Source organism: Emys orbicularis, chromosome 19 (genome assembly GCF_028017835.1).
Source record: "Emys orbicularis isolate rEmyOrb1 chromosome 19, rEmyOrb1.hap1, whole genome shotgun sequence".
Classification (NCBI taxonomy): Eukaryota; Metazoa; Chordata; order Testudines; family Emydidae; genus Emys; species Emys orbicularis.
The window spans coordinates 17,695,215-17,720,548 of NC_088701.1; the positions used below are offsets into that span (position 1 = coordinate 17,695,215).

The 25,334-nt window shown below is 38.4% G+C and overlaps 2 protein-coding genes across 2 annotated transcripts; both read right to left on the reverse strand.

The window, feature by feature from the left end:
• Positions 1 to 18,779: 18,779 nt before the first annotated feature.
• HOXC5 (homeobox C5) lies at positions 18,780 to 20,110 on the reverse strand. Its single transcript, XM_065419459.1, has 2 exons — positions 19,654 to 20,110; positions 18,780 to 18,994 (listed from the first exon to the last, which is right to left on the reverse strand). Exons 1-2 carry the CDS (start codon positions 20,108 to 20,110, stop codon positions 18,780 to 18,782), a joined length of 672 nt encoding a protein of 223 aa, XP_065275531.1.
• Positions 20,111 to 23,346: 3,236 nt separating this feature from the next.
• Positions 23,347 to 24,843, reverse strand: HOXC6 (homeobox C6). The gene is made up of 2 exons (XM_065419366.1): positions 24,444 to 24,843; positions 23,347 to 23,663 (listed from the first exon to the last, which is right to left on the reverse strand). The coding sequence occupies exons 1-2, from the start codon at positions 24,841 to 24,843 to the stop codon at positions 23,347 to 23,349; spliced, it is 717 nt and encodes a 238-aa protein (XP_065275438.1).
• Positions 24,844 to 25,334: the final 491 nt, after the last annotated feature.

The window sequence follows — 25,334 nt, forward strand, 5'->3', positions numbered from 1 at the left end:
CGATTCTACAGGGTACATATAGACGACTGTATAATTTGGCACTTGTGGTGTTGAGGTTTGAGGGGTGGGGAGGGAAAGGATTGCACTTCAGAATAATGCTCTCTGGCTGGAAGAAAGTTGGAGAGCATGCAAAGGCCACTCACTCAGCATGTTGCTTAAGATGTTTACAGATATGGTTTGCTTTGCATATTTGTGATTGCCTGTACTACCTCACACAAAGACTCAGTCCCATATATATTTTGGCACTGTTACATGTGGAAACTCATTAGCTATTTTTATTATTATCCAGCATTTATTGGTTTTATTGGCATCTTTTTTTCCATGGCCTGTCTAATTGCTTACCCAGTGGCTTGACAAAGATGAAAGTTATTAAAGTTAGATATGGTCCATCTCTTGATATAAGCGAGTAGAATTCTATCTCTCTAAAGAAAAGTTGTAAGGAGGGTGGGGGGAGAATCTAGAGTATGCAAAAGACATTAATGGAAATGTATTCTGGTATTCAAAACATTGATTCAAATCTGTCCAATAAATTCCTTTTCACTAGCTATATCTCATGCTGTCCAAACACCTTGGACTCAGACAGGATTTTGACATTTATTGTTCATATTGATGCAAAAAACTTTTTTCCCAAGGCTGCGGGGATATTGAATAAAGATGTAGAGTTAATAAAGTAATTTTACCTAGGCATGTCTTCTTAATGGATGAATCTCGGTAAGCCACAGAGGAGAGGCATTAAAAAAATATCCACAGGTAGTTATCTAAGAACATACTCGGTGGTTATCATAAACAACAACAACTAAAGAGTTCAAAAATCCCAGGCGTGAAGGTCACCCAAACCAATTTCTACCAATGAGTTACTGACCTACAGTTCGAAGCCTTAAAAAAGCCTTTCGCTCAGTGTTCCCGATGGCCAAGGGAGAACTGCAATTTTATTTCAATGATTTGTTATTCTTATAGCTTTGGGACTTAATTGCAAATATTTAAAAAAAAAAAAGTTTTATTTCAAGAAGCGCCTGGCCCTCCTGCCTTGTCAATCTAAATTCATCCCCCACTTCTATTTTAGTTTCTTGCACATTATATCTAAGCAGTGCACAAATATATTTTCCCCCTCACTTGTCTGGTTTTTTCTTTTTGTCTTTTTAGTGGAGTTTTTAGATGTGTCTTTTGCTTTAAGTGTTTGGCAGAATTTTTGTCTCCATAAAATAAGTCTGCAAGGACGTGTGAAGAATAGTTGTACAAGAATCTGGCTCTTTTGTCTATAAACCTTCCCTCCCACCCCTCTCTTTCGCCTCAATTTCCCCAGCCAACCCAACAATGTCGACAAACAGTTTTGGACTGACAACGCCAAGAGAAATATAGCACCTCGGAAAAATAATTTCTGGTCTTTATTTCCTTCTCTACCCAGGAATCAGGTTGCAAAATATAGATCTGGTTACCATTTCAAGAACATTTTTGAGTACAAAGCGCCTTTCTGACAGTACTGAAGAAAAATAAGTGACTATTGTCCCTGCGGATTCATTGTCTTAGCTATTACCATACTGACCGTTTGGTAACCTGTACCTCAAGCCATTAGCAATCTGTGCATCCTAGAAAATGAAGTACCTATCTACTGGGGTTTTGTTATTCAATGTTTAATAATAATAATAAAACAACAAACCTCACACTATGAACTATCTCTTCTTGAGATTCATAGGCAGGAAATAAATTTTTGAGTAGAGTTTTATTTCAAAGCATTTAAGGGTTTATTTTAAGGTGATTATTATACAATAAGTTACATTAGTGTGTGTGCTGGGGGGGGAAGACAGATAGTTTCTTGCAGAAAAAAATAGTTGGTTTCTCTGTGACATATGCAATGACATGTAATTAATTAAATTTTAATTTTTCTAACAACTTGAAAGCAGTAAGTGCAAAAAAGACCTTTTCTTTTTGTTCCTTCATAATGCAAATAGACAAGTCTAATTTATGCAAAGAAATATGCAAATGTTTAATTGATTTTTTCTTAAATCTGTTGTCAGTAAAAGTAATGAATTGGCCTAAAACGATTTTAATAACCAGAGCATGTCAGGAGAAGTACTAGCCTTCACATTTTTCTTTTTAGCCTCTTTCGTCTCCGAATCTGTAATAATGTAAATATTTACCCCCTCTTTCTAAGATATTAAAGATGAATTCCTGTTGTTTGTTTGTAAAAAATATGCAAACCGTTTTCTCAATCTCTCTCTCTTTCTCTATTCCCCCCCTTTCTACCCCACCCAGGAATTCAATTTTCTTCAAATCTCGTTGAAAGTGGCTTTTTAAAAAGTGGGCGCATTTTAATATTGGTTAGACAGCGTGACCTGAATTTCACCTCAACTGTTTGACTTGATCCAATAGGTCACTGCCAAGGAGTTATTGATGGGGGAACTCCATTGAAATTTGTCTCCTCACAAATGGCCTTTAGATCTTCTAGCTAGTTCAATAACTAGTTATAATGTAGAAGGGGAAAAATGAAGCCCAGAGGCAAACTAATTTGATGTTTCATTTTTATGCTGGAGAAATTGTTGGTTTTCTTTCTATCACCTTTCCCCAAGCCCCCCTTAAAAATCTGGTTTTGGCGAAGAACCCCTTTTAGCTGAGAGGAGATTTGAATCTGTATTACAAGTATATTTTATTATTATTATTACTATTATTTATATTGGAGCCTCAGTTCATGAACTCTTCAAGACTTGACCTACACGGGAGCCTAAAAATAACTTCCTGCTTGGTAGGAAACATGCTTTTACTTTTTTTTAAAAAAAGAGGATTATATTTTAATAGATCAAAGTAGCCAGGATGGGTAAACGAGTTATGTCTCAATTCTTTATAACTTCTAGTGTGATTTCATTTAGCTCGAAAAGCAAATATATGTGTTGCAGCTTTGAGAACTAGCAAACCAAACCTGTTAGAGATGGTCCTTAAAGAATAACTGTTTAAAAGATTTGAAATTAACTAATAAACCTGCGATCGGTAGAGTTTTATTTATTTCTTATACCATATATGCTTGTCTGTAATGGTCCATATAACTACAACTGATCACTTCCGTTTTCTCCTTTAGCCTCTTCAACCCTATTTAAAAGGCTGAAAATATGTATTTTAGTTATAATCAATAAATTCTGAATACAATCTTTTCTGAGCCTGACGGCTCTATCCTTTTCAGCACGGAGAAAAAACTTTGATGGAGGATCCTTTTAAGTGACATATATACAGGCTATAGGGTTTCTCCTTGACTTTTTCTACACAAACAATACCTGTAATGACTCATCTCATGCTGCTGAACCATAGGTTAAGTTGTAAAGAAAACATTGGTCTTCTACGGGGATGGGGGGGGGGGGGGAGCTGCAGAGAGAACTGTTCAGTGGAAGTTAGGTGGATGTTATTGTATGCTATGGAAATATATACAAACTTTAGACAGCTCTTGTTCTGTATTATCCTAGAAAGCTTCTTCCTGAGTGGCACTTACTAGCTTAACCCATTTAGCCTTGAAATCCTCCCCCAGAGTGATAATATTAATAATTACAGAGAATGCACTTCTATAGTTTGATTCTATCTGTGATAGCACCTAACTCCCGAGAAGGACTTTGAAAGCCGATGCCCATGAAAAAAGGATTTGGGCTTAGCCACTGAGACAGCGTAATGGGTCAGAATGAGAATATTAAATCGTGCAGGGGAATAGAAAGTCATACCAACCTCTCATGAGGTTGAAGGGTCAATCTAAGAGTTGACTACGTTGTCCTGACCCGCAACTAACTTTAGGGTAACTCTGATAAACCCTACTGTGCCTTCATTTTCAGTGTTGCTGAGAGAGCCTCCCTGCCTCATATCGTCCTGCTAAATGCCTTCTCTTTCCGCTGGATTCCCTTCCTAGCTGGCGAAAGAGTAAATAATCCAGTTGAACTGGGGCTACACTTCGTGTGACATTCGCCACAGAACATTTGGGCGTGTAAATGGCAAAGAGAAAACTCCGATGGGTGATTCTCATTCTGAAGCTGAGTCTATGGGGAAATAAGCAGCACAGGTTGCAGGCACTTCTGGTCGGTACTGACACCCTTTGCAATTTAAAATCAATTCTGTGCTGGCTTTCTCTGGGGATGTGAAGTAATCACTGGACACTTTTTAAGCAAAGGGCAGCAAAAGAGCACCCTTTCTGCCTTGGGTTTCAAATGGCCCAACTGCTCTTACCATACATATGTGTGATAGAGTGTCTAATTAGATTAGATGTACAAAGATTTCCTCAATATAGGTTATAGACTGGTGAGTGCTTGAATCAATAGCTGTTATTAAAACCTTACAGATATCAATTCTCCTAGCCAGTTTAATGAATACAGCTTTTATATTAAAAATGTACAGGATTTACACACACACACACATATTATATATACATTGTATATATATGTACGGTACACTGTAGTTGTAATATATATGTATGTATTTATGTATCTATATATATATCAAATACAGTGTACTATACATATATAGGCATACTATAACCATATATCAGATATATTATGTTTTGAAGTGTAAATATTACATATTCCACATTTAAAACTGTTTTAAAGTATTTGTGTATCTATTCATATCTCTGTATGTGAGTGTATGTTTACACACACACAACTAACACATATATGCACACACACACACACACATATATATACACACAGGGACAGACACACAAGTTTGTGTGTATCAATGTTGTTTTAGGTGATGAAAACAGTTCTATAAGGTACTGGAATTAGTTATTTAGGACTGATGAAGAAAAATTATCTAGTGTGATTACTTTATTCTTCTGCATAAGATTCCTATCTTTGGATATTCCTACCTATCTCGATTTTCTGTCGATCACCCGCACTCTGTACAAATATACAGAGTATTAACTCGGAACCATGTGTATTCTAATGAGCGAACAAGAGACATGGAGTTCTGGAGAAACCTTCTAATTGCCTTCAGCTACCAAATGAGGTATTTGATTTTTTTTAAAAAAAACTTTCATTGGGCAGTGGAGAATGACAACAATGGACTATAATGGTTGAAGAGGAGTTTTCTGTTATCTATAATGTTTATTTTTTTCACTAGGGTACTTTCAGTTTAATCTCTCACTGTGTAATAAACTATTATCTTAGTTAATCCCAAAGGTGAATCCATCAAAACCTTTTAATAAAACGTTTATTAGTTTCAGGAATTCCGAGGGTTGTAGCTGCACCTCCAGAGCAGCAGGCACAACTTAACTAAACTTGGGCTGCTGTAAAATACTTTAAAATAAATTTAGAAGTATAAATGATGCCCGACTCATCCTGGCGATTAGAATTCTGCAGGCATTGTCGTTTGCAGCAGTCATTAGTCAAGCCTACAGAAGCAAAAGGAGCCGCGTAGTTGGACAAGAGAAATCTCAAGAATGATATACAGAACCAGGCCTCTAGCATCAATTCAAACCTGATAAGAAATCGGCTGCCTTGTTGCAAAAAGATGGTTACGCTCGTTCAGTTGGGCCTCGGATGCATTGAATAATTGTTCGATTCCTGGAAAGGCTAAAGGGTTTTCACCCCAAAACCTGGGGACCTGGGGAAAGGGAAAGGTGAACACCTAGGGGACCAGAAATGCACCCACATGAGATTGCAACGGGGCTGTAAAGGCAACAGATTGTTTGGATTCCATCCAGAGTTTAGCAGCTGGGACTGGCTCAGTGAAAAAGTGGAAGGTGGGATGAAATGAGGGCAGAACAGAATGCCAGCTAATACTAATAATAACAGACTCTCTAGATCCGAAAATCTTATTTTAAGCATCCATTTGGAATAAGTTAAGAGGAATTAGATATTAGTTCAGGGATAGTGCATCAGCCAGTGCAGCATGGTAGGAAACTAACATAAAATATAGGTTTGTTCATACTCCACTTCTTCGCTTACACATGACCCAGCAACTTTGAGACTGGACTATTTTTTTTAAAGCTTATATTTCTGTTCTCCACAGTATTATGGGGAATTAATTTCGACAGGGACAGGTACCCAAGGAAAGCAGAGACAGATGTAAAGTGTCAGGTTTTGTCTATAGGTAAAGATCCTCCCCCGCCCCCAACAGTCAAATGTTTTATTCCTAGCCAAAGTGTCAGGAAAGCAAAAATAATGGAGGCTTTTTGTTTTTAATTGGAGAATGTCTATTAGATAATTCATTTACAACGTACATTGACAGAATGTTGTCTTATAAAAACAGCACAATGTGTATACACACATACATACACACACTGAGAGAGACTGAATGCTATTTTATGGAAAGAGGTCACTTTTCACCATACCGGGGAGAGAGAGAAAAAAAGAGCGAGCGAGAAAGAGAGAGAGGGATTGACTGAATGCTACTTTACAGAAAGAAGTTAGCCTTCAGCACAGATTATATACACACATAGGCTCAGATCATTTTTTGTGGGTGTCGAAAATGGATCTCTTTGATAATCTGTTAATTTTTCACTTACATGTATTTAATCAGATGTAGCAATAAAGAAAGCATACCCAAAGCCTTACTCTGCCTATATGCCTACTGAGCATGTACCTAACCTTTTAGCTCTCAGAGTTCCAAGGGAAGCTGTTTAGTGTGGGTGTGGTGTGTCTGTGTCTGTGTGTTTCTATTTTTATTACTGCGAAGCCTAGTTAGATCACAAATCTTAGTCATTTTTGTAAAGTATGATTTTCTCCTGCTGTATATTATGCATCACAGCCACAATAGTACACAATATAGAACAGAAGGAAAAGGGGAGGAAAATACAACAACCAACCTCTAGCTTGTCTTTAATTACATAAGCCTATCAACCTAGTGGAATATACGAAACAGAATCATAATACAAGTAATAATAATAATAATAATAATGATAGCTGTCCTCCCCCATAGGAGACGCTCAGTTGACCTCTCTTCGGGCTATGTTTAAGCAAAATAAGGTCAGTATTTTTAGGGCAAATATTATTAACAAGGGGAGGGAGGTTTGAAGACCTTTTTTAGTAAGCTACTTGGTGCATTCATCTCCAGTACCAATGGGTCTTTAGATCTTATTCATTGCCTTAGCAGAAAATCAGCTCCAAATATTTCCACTATGTCTTCCCTCAGATTAGGCTGGGGCTCCAGGCAAAAGATACAACTATTTTTGTTTTGTTTTGTTTTTAACGATAACAGTGCAGAGGTATATTGGGCATAATAGACAATTTCCAGACCATAGCACGAGATTATTTAAAAAAAAATCTTTTCGGAGGTACCTTTGAGAATGTAAGTAAAAGCAGATCTGTGGAATTTACAACCTTAAAGACACAGACCCCCTCACTTCCTGTGATTAGCGACAGATCAAAACGGACACCTACCTGCGTTTACAACCCCCGCCCCCTCCCTTCCTGACAGGAAAAAAACCTCCTGTAATAAAAGTCTAGTCAGCCATCCCTTTTGTGAAAGATGAAACAAAATATATGCAATCACGGCTTGTGAGTCTCAAAAACAAGGAAATTGATTTTGTTTTTGTTTTAGAAAGAAAGAAAGAAAGAAATAAAGAAAGAAAGAAAGAAAGAAAGAAAGAAAGAAAGAAAGAAAGAAAGAAAGAAAGAAAGAAAGAAAGAAAGAAAGAAAGAAAGAAAGAAAGAAAGAAAGAAAGAAAGAAAATTACTTACTGCTGTTTCTCTCCATTTTGTCATGGCCAAACCTACAGAAAAGAAAGTTTCATTTTTTTAAAGAAAGATACATACAGGCTATGCCCTACAGGATCATCCATAAACTCTAGCTATGTGCACTTTGCAAGTTGACTACAGTTCCTTGTAGATTACACTCCAGTTCATGTTACCTAAACTCAAGCAAACTCTAATCCTGCCGCGGACAGAAATAAATAGAAAGGTCAACAGTAGCAGCTCTCTCTTCCCATGTGATTATTTTGTTGTTGAGACATGAATTAGAGAAATCTGTTGAGTGCCAAGAGAGAATTATATATATAATGTCTATATAGATATATCTACTAAGGGAGAGGAGAAAATGAATAGGATACAGAATAAAGACTCTAAGGGGGTGGGGGGAAATAACATGATATGTCTTCATTTCTATCAAACTATCTTGTTGCCTCAAATCCTCTCGCGTTTCGGTTTGGCTAGGAAAACAAATATGGAATTTAAAAAATAATAACCAACAATCTTGATCAGTGGAACAATGAAGCGAAAGTGGGAGGGGGGTTCGCACTGGGGAAGGCTTACTCCTTCTAAATGAAGAAGTGATATGGTGAACGGATAGGCATCTCCAATTCGTGCAGGGGTAATAAGGGAAACTACATTCATATCTGCCAGGAGAAAGGGAAATCGCAAGTTAAAAAAAAATCGATAACTCGGGAAAACCCAGATCAAAACATCATTTGACAGGAATGCTCTTTTAGAATCAGATACTAAATCAATAAAATCACTCCATCAGTACAATCTGCATAGGCAGAAGATCTCTGCACCGTGGCTCTTAAAAGAGAGAGGAAAAGGGGGAGATGATGTTTAAAAACCACTGGGAGAATAACGGAGATCAGCGAGCTGAAACAAAAGTGAATCTCACCCTTGGAGTATACTTTATTTTAGCGGGATATTTTGATTTCTTCATTCCACCTCTCGCTAGCCCATTTTTCTGGATTCAGCACCACACTAAACTTACGTTCGAAGGCGTTATGGTTCCGCTCACATGGGTAATTAATATGCACAATGATTTTCTTGTAAAGAGGAATGTTTAATATTAACCTTTTTTAAAAAAACAAAACTTTTAATTCATAAGGTACGAAGGTGGCAAATAAAATTTTGAATATGGCTATTTTATTGATCCTGAAATGGAAATAGTTTTCAAAAAATGTTATTTAAGCGAAAAACCAAAGCAGCCAAATCTGCTGAGGAAATGACAATAATTTACCAGCTACAACACTGATTTTTAAAAAAAATAATAATGAAACCTAAAACCGAAGGAAGAGTTAGACAATGAAAGACCCTCTTGAAAGAATATAGCTACATTTCAAGTCACACCAAAACTTTCTTCCTGTGTCAGACATGCAGTGTCTTAAATCTCTTAGTACCCATAACAAAGCTCAGAGCATTCTAGCCTGTACTCAATACAAATATTTACTTTTGATACCCTTGGCAATACTTGGCAACGTGCTTTTAGATGCCGTGAATGGTTATTTTCCATTATGGATGTAGCATTGAAACTAAAGCACCTTTCGATTCTTTATTGAAAGGAGAACAATTGGAAAATATTCTTTCCTTCAATTTGCCTTGCAAAGGATTGGTTGGAAATAATCAGAACCTGTCCCTAATGTAAAACCTCTCAACTCTCTCTTCCCTTTGGCATCCTATTTGGAAGGCACATCAAATATGGTGGGTGTGAAGGGCCGAATAAATGTTTACTTTTGGAATATAGCATATCTTTGGCAACTGCCCACTGCAAACCTTTCCGTGTATAATCTTCTGAGAGTGACTAAGAAAGTTATAACCCTACCTTTAAAAAAAATGGAATGAGGTTCTCTCAATTGCAAGTCTTGTTCAAGGCGAGCACAGATGTTGGTTGTTTCTTACGATAGATAATAAAATATTCCCACTGTTATAATAGGATGTAACCCAATTACATTGACTCGCAGTGGCGGCAATTTTGGAGTTGCGAACTCATGATTTTCTGTTTTCTTGGTTATTGTTGCTGTATTTAGTTTGTTCACCTTTAACATAAATGTTCCCAGTACGAAATGTACGATTTTAAGGTACTAAAATGCCAGGAAGCGCTGTTATTTTAAAGTAATATTCCCTACTTTCCCAAAACAGGTAGTTTAAAATGCTACGTGTAAACATCTTGCAGCTAAAGTAATTTCAGCGAAGTAGGTTTTAGCTCCATTTTAATTCCAAATTAAGCATAATGCCTCTGAATCTCAAATATCCCAACTGACAACACACAAAGATTAATATAGTTGAGCCCTGTGATTTATCCTCTATACTGTGGCAGAAGTTGGACTGTATTTATGTTCCAATAAAAAAAAACCCTCCCACAACGGTGCAACCTTAGGTAAAATATCAAGCTCATGCTAATATTGTATCACCTGTTGGGAGGAGAAGGGGAGATGACTGATATAGTTACAAACTTGCCTGAATGTCACATTTGCTTCTGCTAATCAAAAGATGTTTAATTCTTTTTTGTTTGTTTTTTAATATATCTTAGGGTGTGTGCAACCCCCTTCTCTTGCCTGGCGAGCAGTGATCACGTGACTACACTTTGCGCATGCCTGGTGGGATCCTTGGGCTATTTTGGGTGCCATAAAAGTACACAAATCTTCCAAGCTAACTTTCCATCTTCTCGTGGTGAAATGTTAGCCAACCATATATACATTAAGAAAAAATAATAATACAGAGAAGAGTCATAGGGATGGAAACACTAACATTGCATTTATCATAACATCTCAGAAATATTTAGCTCTGGAGAAACCTAAATTAAAAGTTGACGATTTCAGATGGCAAGAACTTCCCCATTGGAGAAGATGAAATGAACTAGCAAATCTTGCGCCAGATCGATCTTGTTCTTGAAGCACAAACAAATAATGGGCTTTATGAATAGGATTTCTAGGTGAAAACCAATTGTGTCAGTTTATTTGTGTCAGCGAGGTTTTTCCCCCCTGAAACTCAGAGTTAGGGAAGAGACAAAGCGCCAAGAAATCCAGAGGGCTTGTTCTTTGCCATCACGACCAAAATGACTGTTTTCGAAAAGTGCCACTTCTCTTTATGAAGAAACTTTTTAATTCATTGAAACCTTGGGTTCTTCGTTCATAAGATAAATGTGCTTTGCGATACAAAACGCTAAAGCTTCTGTCCAGGCACAGAGTGTTGGCGGTGTGTTCCCCTGGCAAAGTAGGGGATTGGTCACACTAAATATCAAAATAACCTTTATCTATGGAGAAATTGGGGGATGTTTGTATATGCATCTCCATCTTCACGAAGCCTGAGTTAGTTTAAGCCTTAACTCTACAGTCTTTTCACTCCAGCACCCCCATTGTTATATGGTTATTAAACCTGGAACAAGTTGGAGGTCAGGCAAGAAAAAGGAAAAACAACCCTCTGGAAGCCCACGTGCGGGCTGGAGCCTAGATTTGCATCGAAGCCACCTGCAGATGAAACAGCTTCGCACCTTCCAAATTCACTCCGCGCTTTGCAGCATGGAACCAAGGCACTCGCCCCAGAGAGCTACCGCGCCTAGGGACTCGTCTTGCAGCGGGGCCGCATTTTGCTTCGCAAAGGGCAAGAAAGCTGGGGAAGCGGTTGCGATTTATTTCTGCTAAGAGGGCATCCCTTTTCTTGTCTTTTTTTTCACACACACACACACACACACACACACACACACACACACACACACACACACACACACACACACACACACACACACACACACCCCTTTCTAGGACGCTACTCCACCGCGCCGAGACTTAAAACAGTGACACACCAATCCGATGCTGCGACTCCCGGTTCAATGTGAACAGCAGTAGTGATCTCAATCTACTAGTTTGTTTGGAGAGGAAGAAATTAAGGATCGAGCGGGCAAAAACTGTCTTTGTTCTGGGTCCTCCCCCTGCCCCATCCCACTTAGTAATTATGGCACCCCATTGTACCTTTCATTTCCTCGTTGTCGCAACTGCTCACGTTTTGTTGCAAAGAGCAGGCCAAACCCAGCTCACCTTCTTCCTCGGAAGAGAGATCTCGCACCGGAAGGAACTCGTGGCACCATTAAGGGGCCCAAGAACTCACCCAGTATTACACAGAAGAGGGGGAGGGGCAGATGTATACACATCTGGCTGGAAGTGCAGGCTGGACACGCAGCTCTTTAGGGAAAAGAGCCATAAGGGGAACACTGGGGAGCTGCTGGCTTCGGAGACCTTTTGGAAAATCTGGCCCCAATGGTGGGTACAGGGCTCTTGAAAATTTGGCCCATAGTGGAGAATTTGGTCAAATCAATAATAATAATAATAATAATAATAATAATAATAATAATAATAATAATAATAATAATAATAATAATAATAATAATAATATCCCAGAAGGTTGCAACAAAGATCAGTCCCATGTTGTAACATCCAGAAGTTAATGAAGTTACACCCAGGGTGAATTAGGCCCAATGTATCTTCTATATTTAATAAGTATGTATCGATCTCTATACATACACCATATCACTGTGTATATCTCTTGTATGACACTTTATATGCTGGATACACAAGAAGGGTGTACTTTATAGGTTAATATATGTACACAGTATCTACTTATACACAAACTTAAATACTCTATACCCAGGGGTCTTTGTTCAGGCAAAATTAGCATATACTTCAATGGGAACTTCCCCTAACTAAAGTATTACACTTCGGTTTATTTTAGCACACACCTGGCTCCATTCAAGTCAAAGGAATGTTTCCAGTGGGGTCAGGATTTCACCTATGCCTATACAAAGAATAACCTATCTGAAGGAGTGTCTACAGCGTGTACAAATAGACGGACGATGTCGAATTCTGCTCTGGCCACTGCACACTGCAAATCCGGAATGATTCATCATTTACTCTGGTGTGAAGGGAAACAGAATCTGGCTCCATGATGAGCGTGTTAAGTTAATTGAGAACCTTACTGAGGGACTCAGCAAGTGTTGCTGTTTATTGAAACAGGCTGAATCTTTATCCCAACATAAATAACTAGGTAACAACTACTATTTAGGCCTGAATCTCCTGGAAGTCTAGTGGGGTGTTGTCGCTGAGTTGTATGGGTGGGATCAGAGCCTGGATTTCAGACCAAAGGCTTGGGAAGCATCTTATAAAGACCATAAGTAACAGCAGCAACACCCACTTGAAGGCATCTGGTCTATGTATACATACAGGGGCCTATGGTCACAATTCTGCTTGCTTTCCTGTAAAAGGGACGGAGTTTACAACCCTCCCAGTATACAGAGTGTCCTGATTTTCAAATCACTAATGACAATGAAGGCTATTTGCTTGGAGGAACTCCTTGCAGGATCCTCCTTTTCTCCCCAACTCCACAAAAACTCCACTGGTTTCCTTGTGGGGTGCAGAGAATGCAGAATTGGGCTCTTTGGGTCAGAGATCAACTCCCAGTAAACTCCTATTAAGAATAATGGGTTTTCCTCAGATTGTTCTTAAGTGTGTGTTTGTGTGTGTGATTTTCCATTGTTCTCAAAGGGATCTACTGGGTGCTGAACATTTCTGAAAGTCCAGCTCCTACATTTAGGCGTCTAAACGGGAGCTGAGCTCTTGGGATATCTGGCCCTATACTTTCACCTTGCACCGTCTCTGTTTTAAGCACAACAAAACATTTTATATCTTCACACACACACACACCCGTCCCCCTCACAGACAGATCCCCCACACACCCCTCCTTCCTTTTCCTTTGAACTAGAGAAATCCTCTTTTCACTTCGCTGTTTAACACGAGGGTCGTTTGATCGCGAATTGGACTCCAATAAAACAAGCCGAGTAGCAGTTACTTCTGGGATTACACACTTCTCTTGACTCTTAGATCCAGAGAACTCAGTGCTAGGTAGGCAATTGTATGAACTGGGGGGGAAACGTGATATGTAAACAAACCAAGACGCTCTCTGGAAGTACAGTTGAGACAACACACGCAGTATCAGGGGCAGGGATTCTTACGTATTTACCAGTCATTGCTACATTTCCTGATTTTTGCCCCATTCACTGAATATGACATTTCTAACTTCGAATATAATATAGTCTTTGTGGTTAGATTTCAGATATGAGCCCCGGCCCTACATTCCCAAAACTACCATTGCCTAGGTGTGTTGCAAACCATATTGAAGGCAAACCACCCAAACACCAATCTATTTTTCTACATTCAAACAGTGCTCCAGACAGGTGTTTGGACTCTGGTCTGCCCCATTTTCGATAGATCATTTCGAGACTGCATTGCTCGAGTTTGAAACCTATCCATTGGAGGTATATTGTTACATTAACCCAAGGACACACGAGGAATAAGAGCAACATCTCCTGGTTGTGGAGGGGGGAATACAAAAAGAGAGAAACAGGGATTGCATTAATGGCACCTTGTGTAATCTGATCATATCATTCTTCTGAAGAAGAAAAAATGCCACGTCTCTATAGCCTTAGTCCTTATCTGCGACAGGGAGTTTACAAATTCTTCGGCCTAGTTCCAATGCCTGCATAGCTCTGAGTTCATGCTTTCCTCTACACACCTGCCAACAGCATCAAAGGAGTACAGAAGTCAGACTTCCAGATCTCTTTCCAGCTCAACCTCCCCCCCCCCCCCCACAGCAATGCGCATGCACTTCACTACCCAGCAACATTTTAAAAAAAAAGCAAACTCTATACTGTGGTCCTTTAAAAAAAAGATATAAACAACAACAACAACAACTCAAGCAGGAACCGAAACTATCTGATCAGAGTTTTAAAACCAAAGGGGGGAGGAGAATCAAAACCCCAATCCTCCACCTTTCGCTTTCTTCAAGTATTTTATTGTCTACAGCTAGAGTGGGGTAGGACAGGGGTGGGGGGAGAAATGTCTCTGCTTAACCAGTAATATATGGAGCTTTCTGGCCTTATCTAATTTCCACAAGCCCTGGGGAAAGAGGGGGGGTGTCTGATATTCCTTCTAGATAAGGTTCCTGACTGCTGCTCGCCTTATACGCCTTCTATATTACTTTAAAACGGCATACACACTAGTTTGTCATACAGTAAAAGAAGCAAAGCCCTCCCCCCTCACAGTATCTACAGAATTCCATGCCCTTCAAGAGTTTAACGCTCTATTTTAATAAGACTCACTGGGTGCAATGGATTTTTTCCCCCCAGAAAGCGAGAGAGAAGGGGGGGGGAATTAACTTACTGAGATCGCTTGGGATCCATTTGGTAAGATGTACCTTCACTAACAGCAGTCTGAGACGCCGTAATCCACACTAAATGCCTTGTCCCACTGTCCCAGCATTAAACAGCTCTAGCAGCTGTGATGGCGGACAGTTAAGATTATATATGATGTAAATATATTGTGGGTTTGTCAGCTCCCCCAAACCATAAAACTTAGTTTAATGACATCACGTGTTCTCTGAGAGCCATTCAGGGCTTTTGCTTAGGGCCATCCACATAAATAACCTTCAAAAGTTTTAAACTACTAAATTCACATAGAAGCCATGAGTATTTCTGCTAATGTTCTCATGTTCTCAGTTAAACTAAAAGCCCTTTGCTCAATAATAATGATGATGTTAATAGTAATAATAATGCGGGATTTTTTTTTAAAAAATGGAACTTTGGTCTGTGGTTTTTTTTGGGGCCATTTTAAGTTCACACTGGGTTGACACGGATGACAGGGGAAAGGTAAGTCATTTTTTATTTCCTTCTTGGTTTTACAGCGATCTTTGGGAAAGGATTGAGAGACAGACAGGAAAAACAAAACCTCTCAAGAAAGCAGCAAAAACAACAATCAAAAATGAATCAGTCCTGGAACATGACTCTTTAAAAAAAAAGAGGGGTTGAAATAAATCCATGCCCCCCCCCCGGAAAGTCAGGATTAACCTAATTAATCATAAATAACTACACTGCTGCTTCGCACTATGGCAATGAAAAAGTTTGGAGTTGAATGTGTTAGGTTTAAAAAAGAAGCAACTACAACAAAACAGAACCAGCAAAACCCACTCCTCCCTTAGATATAGCAAAAATGGATCTGATTTTGTTAACCCTTAACTGTCAAGTCTAATTGTTTCTTGACAGTTAACCGCTCAAGGAGGAAGGAAAGACGTTGTTGACGATTTAACAAATACAGTGTTTAAGAGAAAGGAGAATAAGACTAGATACAGAACTACTGTTAGTGAACAGCCACCAGTATACGCCAAATTATTTTCTGTGCTTGAGCAATTTCTCAATAGATTTGCACAGCATGGGTAGAAAATAAAAACCTAAAAGGAATAGTTAAAAGACTCTATTATTCTATTTGTAATTACCCAAGGCCCACATAGTCAGAGGGCCAGAGCGTTCAGCAAAAACGGGTTCAGGCAGAATGAAATGTACAAACCTAGTTTTGATTTGCTTAGCAGTATTTCACTGTAATGAACGGGGAAATGACAGTTCTTCCAGAAAAATAAAAGGAATTTTCAATGGACTGTTAAATGACAGTAAAATTAAATGTCACAGCCTTTCTGAAAGCACTGTTTGGTATTTGTAACTTGCCTAATAATGAATGAATGAATAAATAAATAAATAAATAAATAAAAACTATAGGAAAAGGTAGGGTCCTACCTCCATATGTAATAAGAACGCCATATAGACACGCCACATTTGAGCACGCTCTACCAATTGCACCCTTCAAGACTTCCAGGCTACCACTAAAAGAAACTTTTGTTTCCAGGTTCAGGAAATTGTTCCATTGTTTGAAATGTGTAAAGGAAATGCTATAAAGTTTTATGGAGCTATTGGCTTCTTCAAGCATTTGTTTCTACTGTAAATAGCTCTCAAGACACATCAAGGATGACCTTAGTAGTGTGTGTTGTCTATACGTATAGTGTGTGTGTATACACAGTAATAGACAAATATATGTTTGTATACACACACTAATACACACACACACACACACACACACATAATTGTATATATGTATGTGTTTGTATATGTGTGTATATGTATATCTGTCTGTCTGTATGCATGTGTGTGTGCATATACAGATAGATAGATAGATAGATAGATAGATAGATAGATAGATAGATAGATAGATAGATAGATAGATAGATAGATAGATAGACCTCAAGAATACTAAATTAGGCCAATCACGTTAAATAATAATAATTACAATAACAATAATCAGGGGATTGGAAAACAGTGGTTCTAAATACATTTTTTAAAGTATCGAGTTTTCCTGTATACGTTTTTAATTACCAAAGAAAATGTCATGTTATACTCAGATCTTGTGGCATCCTAAAGACAAAGTAACTTTCACAAAGAGCAGGTTAAAAAGTCTACCCTAAACTTGCACTTTAAACCTTGCGGGAGAAATCCTGGCCCCACTGAAATCAATGGCAATTTTGCCATTGGTTTCAGTGTAGCCAGAATTTCACCCAGAATCTCTATTCGAATATGGGCCTCATTCTGCTCCCACTTAAGTAAATGGTAGTTTTACCATTGATTTCAATGGGAATAGGATAGGGCCTATAGCCACTAAAAGGTACGGTGCATACATATCACTGTACAGACCCCAACTCATGCAACACATCCACTTAAACCAATGGGAGTTGTGCCTGAGTATTCTTAAGTTGCTTCCCAACCTGTTTAAAGAGTGTTTAGAGGTATAAACTGGGCTGTTTTGGGAAGGGTATTTTCTCTGAACTCTACATTTGGGGGAGTCTTTGAAAACTAGATTCCTGGCAGCAGAGGCCATCTGTCAGTTGGGGGAAATGAATATAGACTCCAAAAGGAGTTCATTTGGTTTAGAAGAAGAAGCTGCCATATTATTTGTATTTTGGAAGTAACCGCAGTGCTGACTTTATTCAGGCTGGTTCTATCTCGCACTCTACAATCAGAAGACCCCACCACTGAAAAGCACACATAACTCAAAGCTTCTTTGGGTCGAGGTAGATAAGTGTACAGTAAGGAAATGAACCCCTCATTCTGCCCCTGTTATCTCCAGAGAGATTTTTTTTTTAGCAAACTAGAAGCAGGATTGAATACAACTCTAAGAAGGAAAATCAGCACCAAAGGGTTATCTCAGCTGGCACGCCAAAGTTTTGTATTATTTAGTGTTTATTTAATATGACAAAATATAAGTTCCATGATCTTTCACATATGAAACTGCAACCAATAAATATACGGAGTACATTATTGAGAACAAGTTATTAAAATGGACTACATTTAAACAAAGATGTACAAATTTTTGCTTTTTTATATATTTTTAGCATTTAGCAAATCTACATTAATTACGCAACAAATAAATACACAATAATATTAGGTCCAGATAATTCATTTCCCCCACATGCTTTACTCTTCTGCACAGATATTTCGGATGATTGCTCAGGCCGATTATTTCATAGTCCATTCCTTTCTTTTCATATGCAAATAATAAAAAATAATGAATTCTAAGTCCGAACAAAACAAACCAACAAACAAAAACAACTCGTCTCCGAGTTTTTGCCATGTTTGAGGACAAGTGCATCTAGGAAATAAGCTGTGGATATATCCAATCCACGTACAAAGTAAACATTTTTCTTTTAGACTTCAGAAAGTAAAAGTGGAGATGTCAGGTCTTTTACGTAGAACTCCAGCATACACAGGTTAATTTACATACAGTAAAATATTTCAGCATTTTTCCTTCTCCTAGTAAGGTTAAGCAGACAGTTAAGGAAGATTCTGTGACTTTAGACAACTTACTTTGCGTTTTTTTCTCCCTTAGGCAGCTTATTATTGTTGTTGTTGCTATTATTATCATAGCACTGATAAAATATAACCCATTAGTTCTGCGGATTGTTTTTGAGCAACATTATTACTAAAGCCCCTCCCGCCCCCCAGAACGTACAGGTTAGAACATTGAGTAACAATCTAAAGAGCTATACACTAAATTCTGCATGAAGCGAAGAGCAGGTTTTTGCATACTAATAAGATAACTCCTTTGTCTGATGGATTTGTGAGGGTATGTAACACAGTCCATTCAGCAATACGACCCCCTCCCCACCCTAAAAAGAAAAGTTTTCTGAAGGTAGATTACAACAAAACTCGTGTAAATATTTACTGACTCTCTCTTTAGAGAGTCATCCTTCTCCTTAGAGAGAATCTTTGCTTTTCAATTTGGAATCTTTCTTCCACTTCATTCTCCGGTTCTGAAACCAGATTTTGATTTGCCTTTCGTTTAAGCACAGGTTGTTGGCAATTTCAATGCGCCTCCGGCGTGTGAGGTATCTGTTGAAATGAAATTCTTTTTCTAGTTCCAGAGTTTGGTAGCGAGTATAGCTAGTTCTGGAACGTTTGCCATCTGTTTCTGGAAAATAAAAGACAGCACATGAAAAGCCAAAACAATTATGTTTCAAAAATAAATAATAACACAACAGAATATAAATAAGTCCCCTTGGTTATCCCCAGGACAATTGTATCTGCCTAGGACATCAAGGTTTGGCCAGGGTCAACATGTAGCTTCTCTTTTTATAAACACCTTGAGATTAAAGTTTGTTTGGGTTTTCTTTAAAGATCAAACATACGCAGACTGACCAGAAGAGAACCTGTTCCCTGTTAAACATTAAGGAAGTGTGCAAAAGAGGGGAATATATTTTCATGGGCTGGATTTCTCTCCTGGAGAGGGTGGAAGGATAAAAACCAAGTCTATATAGACGGGATGACTTTTTTATATGTTTTTGTATTTAATATTTTTAAAGAGAAGCCTAAAAGAACGTGTGTATTTTTAAAACCCCCTCCAAAAAAATTGGAATATTGCCTTTTATACACGTTTTGTTTCTATGATCCAATTATGCTGTCATAAATTTGGGCGTATATAGCCTCTAAGCCTTTTAGTGGACAGTTTTACGAGCAATTGATGCCTTAGTCGTAAAATTTACGACCTTAGGTTTTTTTTATTATTTGCCCCGTATGGCCTATAAAACCAAGGCAAATCCTGTGAAACAAAATCAAGAAGTGAAAGTTTACCATGGCTCATGTGTAGTTTGGTCATCCACGGATATATTTGTGGTGGTTGCTGCTGCTGCAGTTGTTGCCCTCCTTGTTGTGTAGTTTGCACCGGCTCCGCTTTGATCTCGCCAGTGCTCTTAGATCTGTCCTCCAACGCCGTGTTACCAGCCTTCTGACTGTAAATTCCTGGGTTTAGAGGAGTCTGGTCGTCTCTGGCTAGAGAGTGCCCTGAAGAACCCATGACTGTACAGGAAGGTCGGTCGGGGTTAGTTCTAGGGCTTGAAGACATGTCCAAACCGTTCAGAGAGTTGGAAGAACCAGAGGATGGGAATGTGATGCTTAGATCCAGCCCACTGTAGCAATACCTGGATGACTGAACCTCAGACACAGATCCATAATTCCCATAACTTTGCATGGTATAGGCAGGAGCATTTTGACTTTGCTTATAGAACGAATTGGCTACGTACGAACTCATGTCGGATTTTTTGCACCCTTTTGATTAGGCTTGATTTGTGGCCCTTTGAAGTTCAGGGGGTTTTTTGTTCTCTAAAGTGCAGAATTTATAGGTGGAGATTCTTCTTTCTTTATTCTATGTGCGCTGCCCAAATATGGCATGTTTAAATAGAATCACGTGACTGTGTTGGCCAGTCATAAATTTGGCTTGATGACCCCAGGAGGTTATTGATGGAAGCCTGTGAAACGTATCTGATATGTTGGCAAAGCAAACTAAAGGCCCCAAGTAAAAACCAAGACAACGAGACTGTAGCGTCACCTGGTGCTAGGCTTGTGGTACAACGCTTCATAAAATACGGCTTCCCATGCCCCCTCAGTGTATATACATTGGGCTTGGGTGTAGAGTGGCCAACATATAAAAGTCTTTTGCCTTTTAAGAAATGGAAGATTTGGCTAATTATGTGTTGACAGAGATTCAGAAGAGGACATGGACATATTTTCTTGCCTTTGTGTGGGATAAAGCCAGTGATGCGAAATATCTTTAGATACAAATGCCATAATATGTTCTCTCTTTATTTTCTTTGTGCGCATATATTATGTGGCTAGAATAGCAACGTATGGTTTATATGCACCTTTAGAGAAACACACGTATATAGCTGTGTTTGGGTGGGAAGGGGGGTTCATATGTGTGTGTATGCACATCTGTATTATTATAGATATGTTTGTGTATTTACTGTAGACCGAAACGCTTTAGTATTTCTGATTCACAAAACGCGTTAGTGTCAACTGTTAGTCGCTATATTTTATTTTGTTATAATAATATATCAGTTCGTGCATACATATATACACACATATATATACTATATATGTAATGTATTGTGTGTGATATATATTACACACATTACGTATATAATATATACTGTATACATTGCATATATGTATACATTATACATATGAATACACATATGATTTATCATCTAAATCTCCTGTAATATGCAGCTATACACAGCAGATTTGAATATATATATTCACATCTGCTGTGTATAGCTGCATATTATATATATACATATATAGATACACACTCTAGCTCTGTGTATCTCTCTGTGTGCGTTATGTTATGTGTTAATATCAGTGTATGTATTCAGTGTCAGTGAATCCCATAAAGTTACCTCCCCATAAATATTTCATGGCTTAGGTGAATGAAATAAACACGTACAATGCCTTATCTTCGGTATATGTGAAAAAAAACTCTTAAGTATTAAGCATGGGCTGTTTCTGTCATGTACCTACAGTGATGACCGAAAGTTTACAATTTCTATTACCTTTACCACTGCAGTTTACTGTTTGAAGAAGTAGGTAGTCCTGTGCTTGATGCTTACTGAAAATCAAATCTCCTTTCAAGGGTATTTAGTTAAATGATTGCATTAAAATATGATTCCTTTTGCTAGACTGCCTTAAGACTAGGATACGTGGGTGTTGTAATATACACACAATGACAACCATTAAAATCTATTTCAAAGTTTGTTGCTTTAAATGTTATGTCAGTTCATATATATACACTTCTAATTTTTCTATTAAAATGCAGACCGGGGAAACAACAGCTTGTTTATTTCTTTTTAACTTTCCTGTGTTCTTTACTGTGTAGCAAGACTATTGTTTGGTAAATGCATATTTTGCTCTCCTTTCTTATGCCGTTTTAAGTAACGTACACAAGCGGAGGTGGAAAATAAGCAAATAATGTGATTATAAAACGTCCCTGATCTTTTTATTTCAACCGAATTCAACCGAATCCTGGTTGTTTAAGACAAACTCTAAGAGTATGGTGGGGCTTCCAGGAAAGATATGCCCCTAACGTACCACCGTATGTGTTAGATACAGAATGTTCGTACCACTGGTAAATGCCTTTGTACTGAGTATACCACAGAGGATATAAAATGTAAGTTGTGTTCAAGCCTTCCTAACGTATTATATAAGTCTGCAATACACCGTAGTGTAATATTAGCATTGTTTATTTCATAGTATGATATTGTCAGTTACCCTCTACTGAGTGCCAGCTTTTCTATAAAAATGGTCTAAGTAAGTCTGGGAAAGTGTGTGATTGCTTAAAGCTGGGTGTTCATCAGCAATTTCAAATGCATGTGTTTATTTATTTATTGAATAACAACAACAAACATTCTGTGACCTGTGAATTGCCTGATGAGGATTGCAATAAAAATACTATTTGAACTTTGGAAATCCATTTTTTTAATCAGGAAGCGAGAGGTATGGCACAGATTTGTGATGCCCTTTAACAATACAGTAACAAGACTAAATAAAGGAGACAAAGCAAAATGTATACTTCCCCTTTTGGAATACTTTTGAATGAGAGAAGTATGGAGAAAGTGTGTGTGTGTGTGTGTGTAGGGGAAGGATAAAGGAATTTGATTGTTAGGAAAAACACAGAGAAAATAAGTGAACTTTCTAACAGGCTGTTATCAACATGAGGGTTCCAATTGAATCTCAGAGGCCAGGCTGTAAACTTTAAAAATAATATTCAGTTTTATTAAATACTCAACAATAGTCCTCTGGACATGATCTTTATACATGAGAGGGTGTAACACAAGATTTTTTTTTTCTACTGCTATAGACCTCCATTCACTTTATACTGTTGAACATTACAGTGCTAAACATAAATATAAATACAGATACCACAAATACAGCTAAAAATATTCACACATAAACTGTCACAGTTTGCAATGATGAGCCCAGGTAGTGTTTAAATACAATTAGGTTACTCTTGAAAATGCTATATTTACGTGAAAAGAGATTTCAGGGAATTATTTTCAACATGGTGGGAAACTCGTTTTCTGGATAATAATAATAAAACAACTGCATAGAGTCCATCTTACAAGGATCATCCCAACACAACTAGGCAACACTACAGGGTGTTCTGCCTTCTGCAAGCCAATTTCTTTTTAGGAAGAAAACTGTGTTCAAAGTTAGGTAAATAGGCAAGATGGGGGGGGGTAGGCGAGGGTTTATAGCCAAAACCTAAAAGGGATTGTGGAGCAAGTTATGAACTGAATATTGGAGAGTGTGTGTGTGTGTGGGGAGGGGGGTGAGTGTGGGGAAAGGTCTGTCTTTCATGTCCACGTTTGGCTCTTATTTTTTTTAATGTAGCCAAACATATAACTTGTGCCAGTGATAAATATAGCGTGTATGTGGGGAGGGGTGGGAGTGGGGAGTAGGGGGGGGCATGAGGGGCTGAGCCGTCAATTTTCACTCCTTTTGCTTTTCCTCCTCTGTCTCTTCTCGCTTCTCTTCCTTTGCACCCAAGCTATCTCCAGCTGCCCCAGCGCCTGCGCCGCCTCCCCCAGACAGAGTGGAACTCAAGTTACTTTCTTTTTTCCATTTCATCCTCCTGTTCTGGAACCAGATTTTGATCTGACGCTCCGTTAGGCAAAGTGCATTGGCGATCTCAATCCTCCTCCGCCTTGTCAAGTAGCGATTGAAGTGGAATTCCTTTTCCAGTTCCAGGGTCTGGTAGCGGGAATAGATCTGGCGACCCCTTCTACGATCCGCTCCATAGCCGACTCCTAGGGATTCAGAAACAAAGCAAACTAAAACTAATTAGTAATACATATATACCTTAGCGAAGATATATCTATTTTGATCACTGCAATCACAAAATCGATTCCCCTTCAACCCCCTCCCCTCCATCCTACATCCCTATTGTCAACCCCCCCCCCCCGTCCCCAGTTCTTAGCTCCTGTTTACCCAGATTCAAGTTATCACACTCAGCCCCTGAAGCACAAATGGTTTCTAATCTAGGCATGCTACTCCTTGCAAAGCTTTGGAGAGTCTTGCTTTAATTATTTCCCCCCCAAACTAAAGAGAGAGACAGAGAGGGAGAAAAGAAAACTAGGGTTTCCCCCTAAAGTGTTGCCTTAATTACTAGAAATAGACTCTTCCTCTTTTGTGTTAGCAACACAATTTCATAAATTCCCATGTAGAAATCTGTCACAGGGAGGGATCCTTTTTACATAACCTCCCGTCCCAATAAAAAATGTACTTACTCACCTATCATTAAAACTTATTTTACCCAAGTAATATTTTGTACTTAACTCAAAAGCAGAGCTCACTGCACTTTATTATAGATATTTTACACTCTCGAAGTCTTTTAATTAGAAAGAGCATAACAAGCCATATTTGCTTGCAACAACTTAACAAATAAAAGGCCTGTAGCGGCAACTGTGAAGGAGCTATATTATTGTTTTTATGGGGCCATAAAAAGTAGCTGAGGCTGTTCTGCTAGGGAGATGGTCGTAAAGATGGTTCAGTTTATTTAATTTATATCTCCAAGCTGTAAAACTTACCACTGTGGGAGTTCATGCGCTGCATCCATGGATATATTTGAATGCTAGTTTTTTGTTCTTGCGAAGTGTTCCTGTTTTGGTCACTGGTAAAATCCTGTGCAATTGAAGTCTGTGTATTGTGTCCCATAGAATTTTGCCTGCAGCTAGAAAGCATGTCTTTTTCTTGGTAAAAAGCATTAGATCCATAGTCATATGGTCCTCGGCTGGAACTAAACACAACATTATCTTGCGGTGAATAAAAAGGAGAAGAGTAAATCCGGTTTTGAGCAACGGCTGCTCCATAGGTAGAAAAATGCCTGACGGGGTCATAAGCCGTTGAATTGAGAGCTACATTGGGTAGCACATCTTGGCCACTGGTTAGATGGCAAGATAACGATGGGTTTGTAAAATAGGAATTCATATCTTCCTCTATACCTGGGTGTATGATTTCTTTAATATTTATTTCTGTCTCCAGTTTGTAGTCTGAACTAGATTGTTATAGGGAAGGCTCTACTCCAGGACAGACAAAATGACAAAGTCAGCTGACCTGATTTGAGCCAATAGGAAGCTAGATGTCAAGAAAGGGAAAAATTGCTTTTGCTTGTGTTGATTCCCCAGTTGAAACTAAGTATGCATTGAAAGTAAGTCTTGAAAATTCTAAATATAAGATGGCTTAGAAGAAGGAGAGCAAATATTAAGTGCATGGGGGGAGATTTTGAAGGGGGGGACTCTTAGGGAAAAACCACATCTGAATTAAATTTGAAATTTCACAACCAAATCTAACTTTCTCTCTCTGCTCGCTCTCTTTTATTATTTTTTTTTAACACTGAGCTTTTGAAGCACAGAATTTTTTATGGTTTCCTGATATCTGATAACAAAATAACCCAGAATTCAAAGTAATACATCTCAGGT

Coding starts and splice junctions, on each gene's coding strand:
- HOXC5 (XM_065419459.1), bottom strand. CDS start 20,110: ATGAGTTCGTACGTAGCCAATTCGTTCTATAAGCAAAGTCAAAATGCT. Junction 18,995..19,653: donor CAAACTACACATGAGCCATG/GTAAACTTTCAC, acceptor TTTATTTTCCAG/AAACAGATGGCAAACGTTCC.
- HOXC6 (XM_065419366.1), bottom strand. CDS start 24,843: ATGAATTCCTATTTTACAAACCCATCGTTATCTTGCCATCTAACCAGT. Junction 23,664..24,443: donor GCGCATGAACTCCCACAGTG/GTAAGTTTTACA, acceptor CTGAATCCCTAG/GAGTCGGCTATGGAGCGGAT.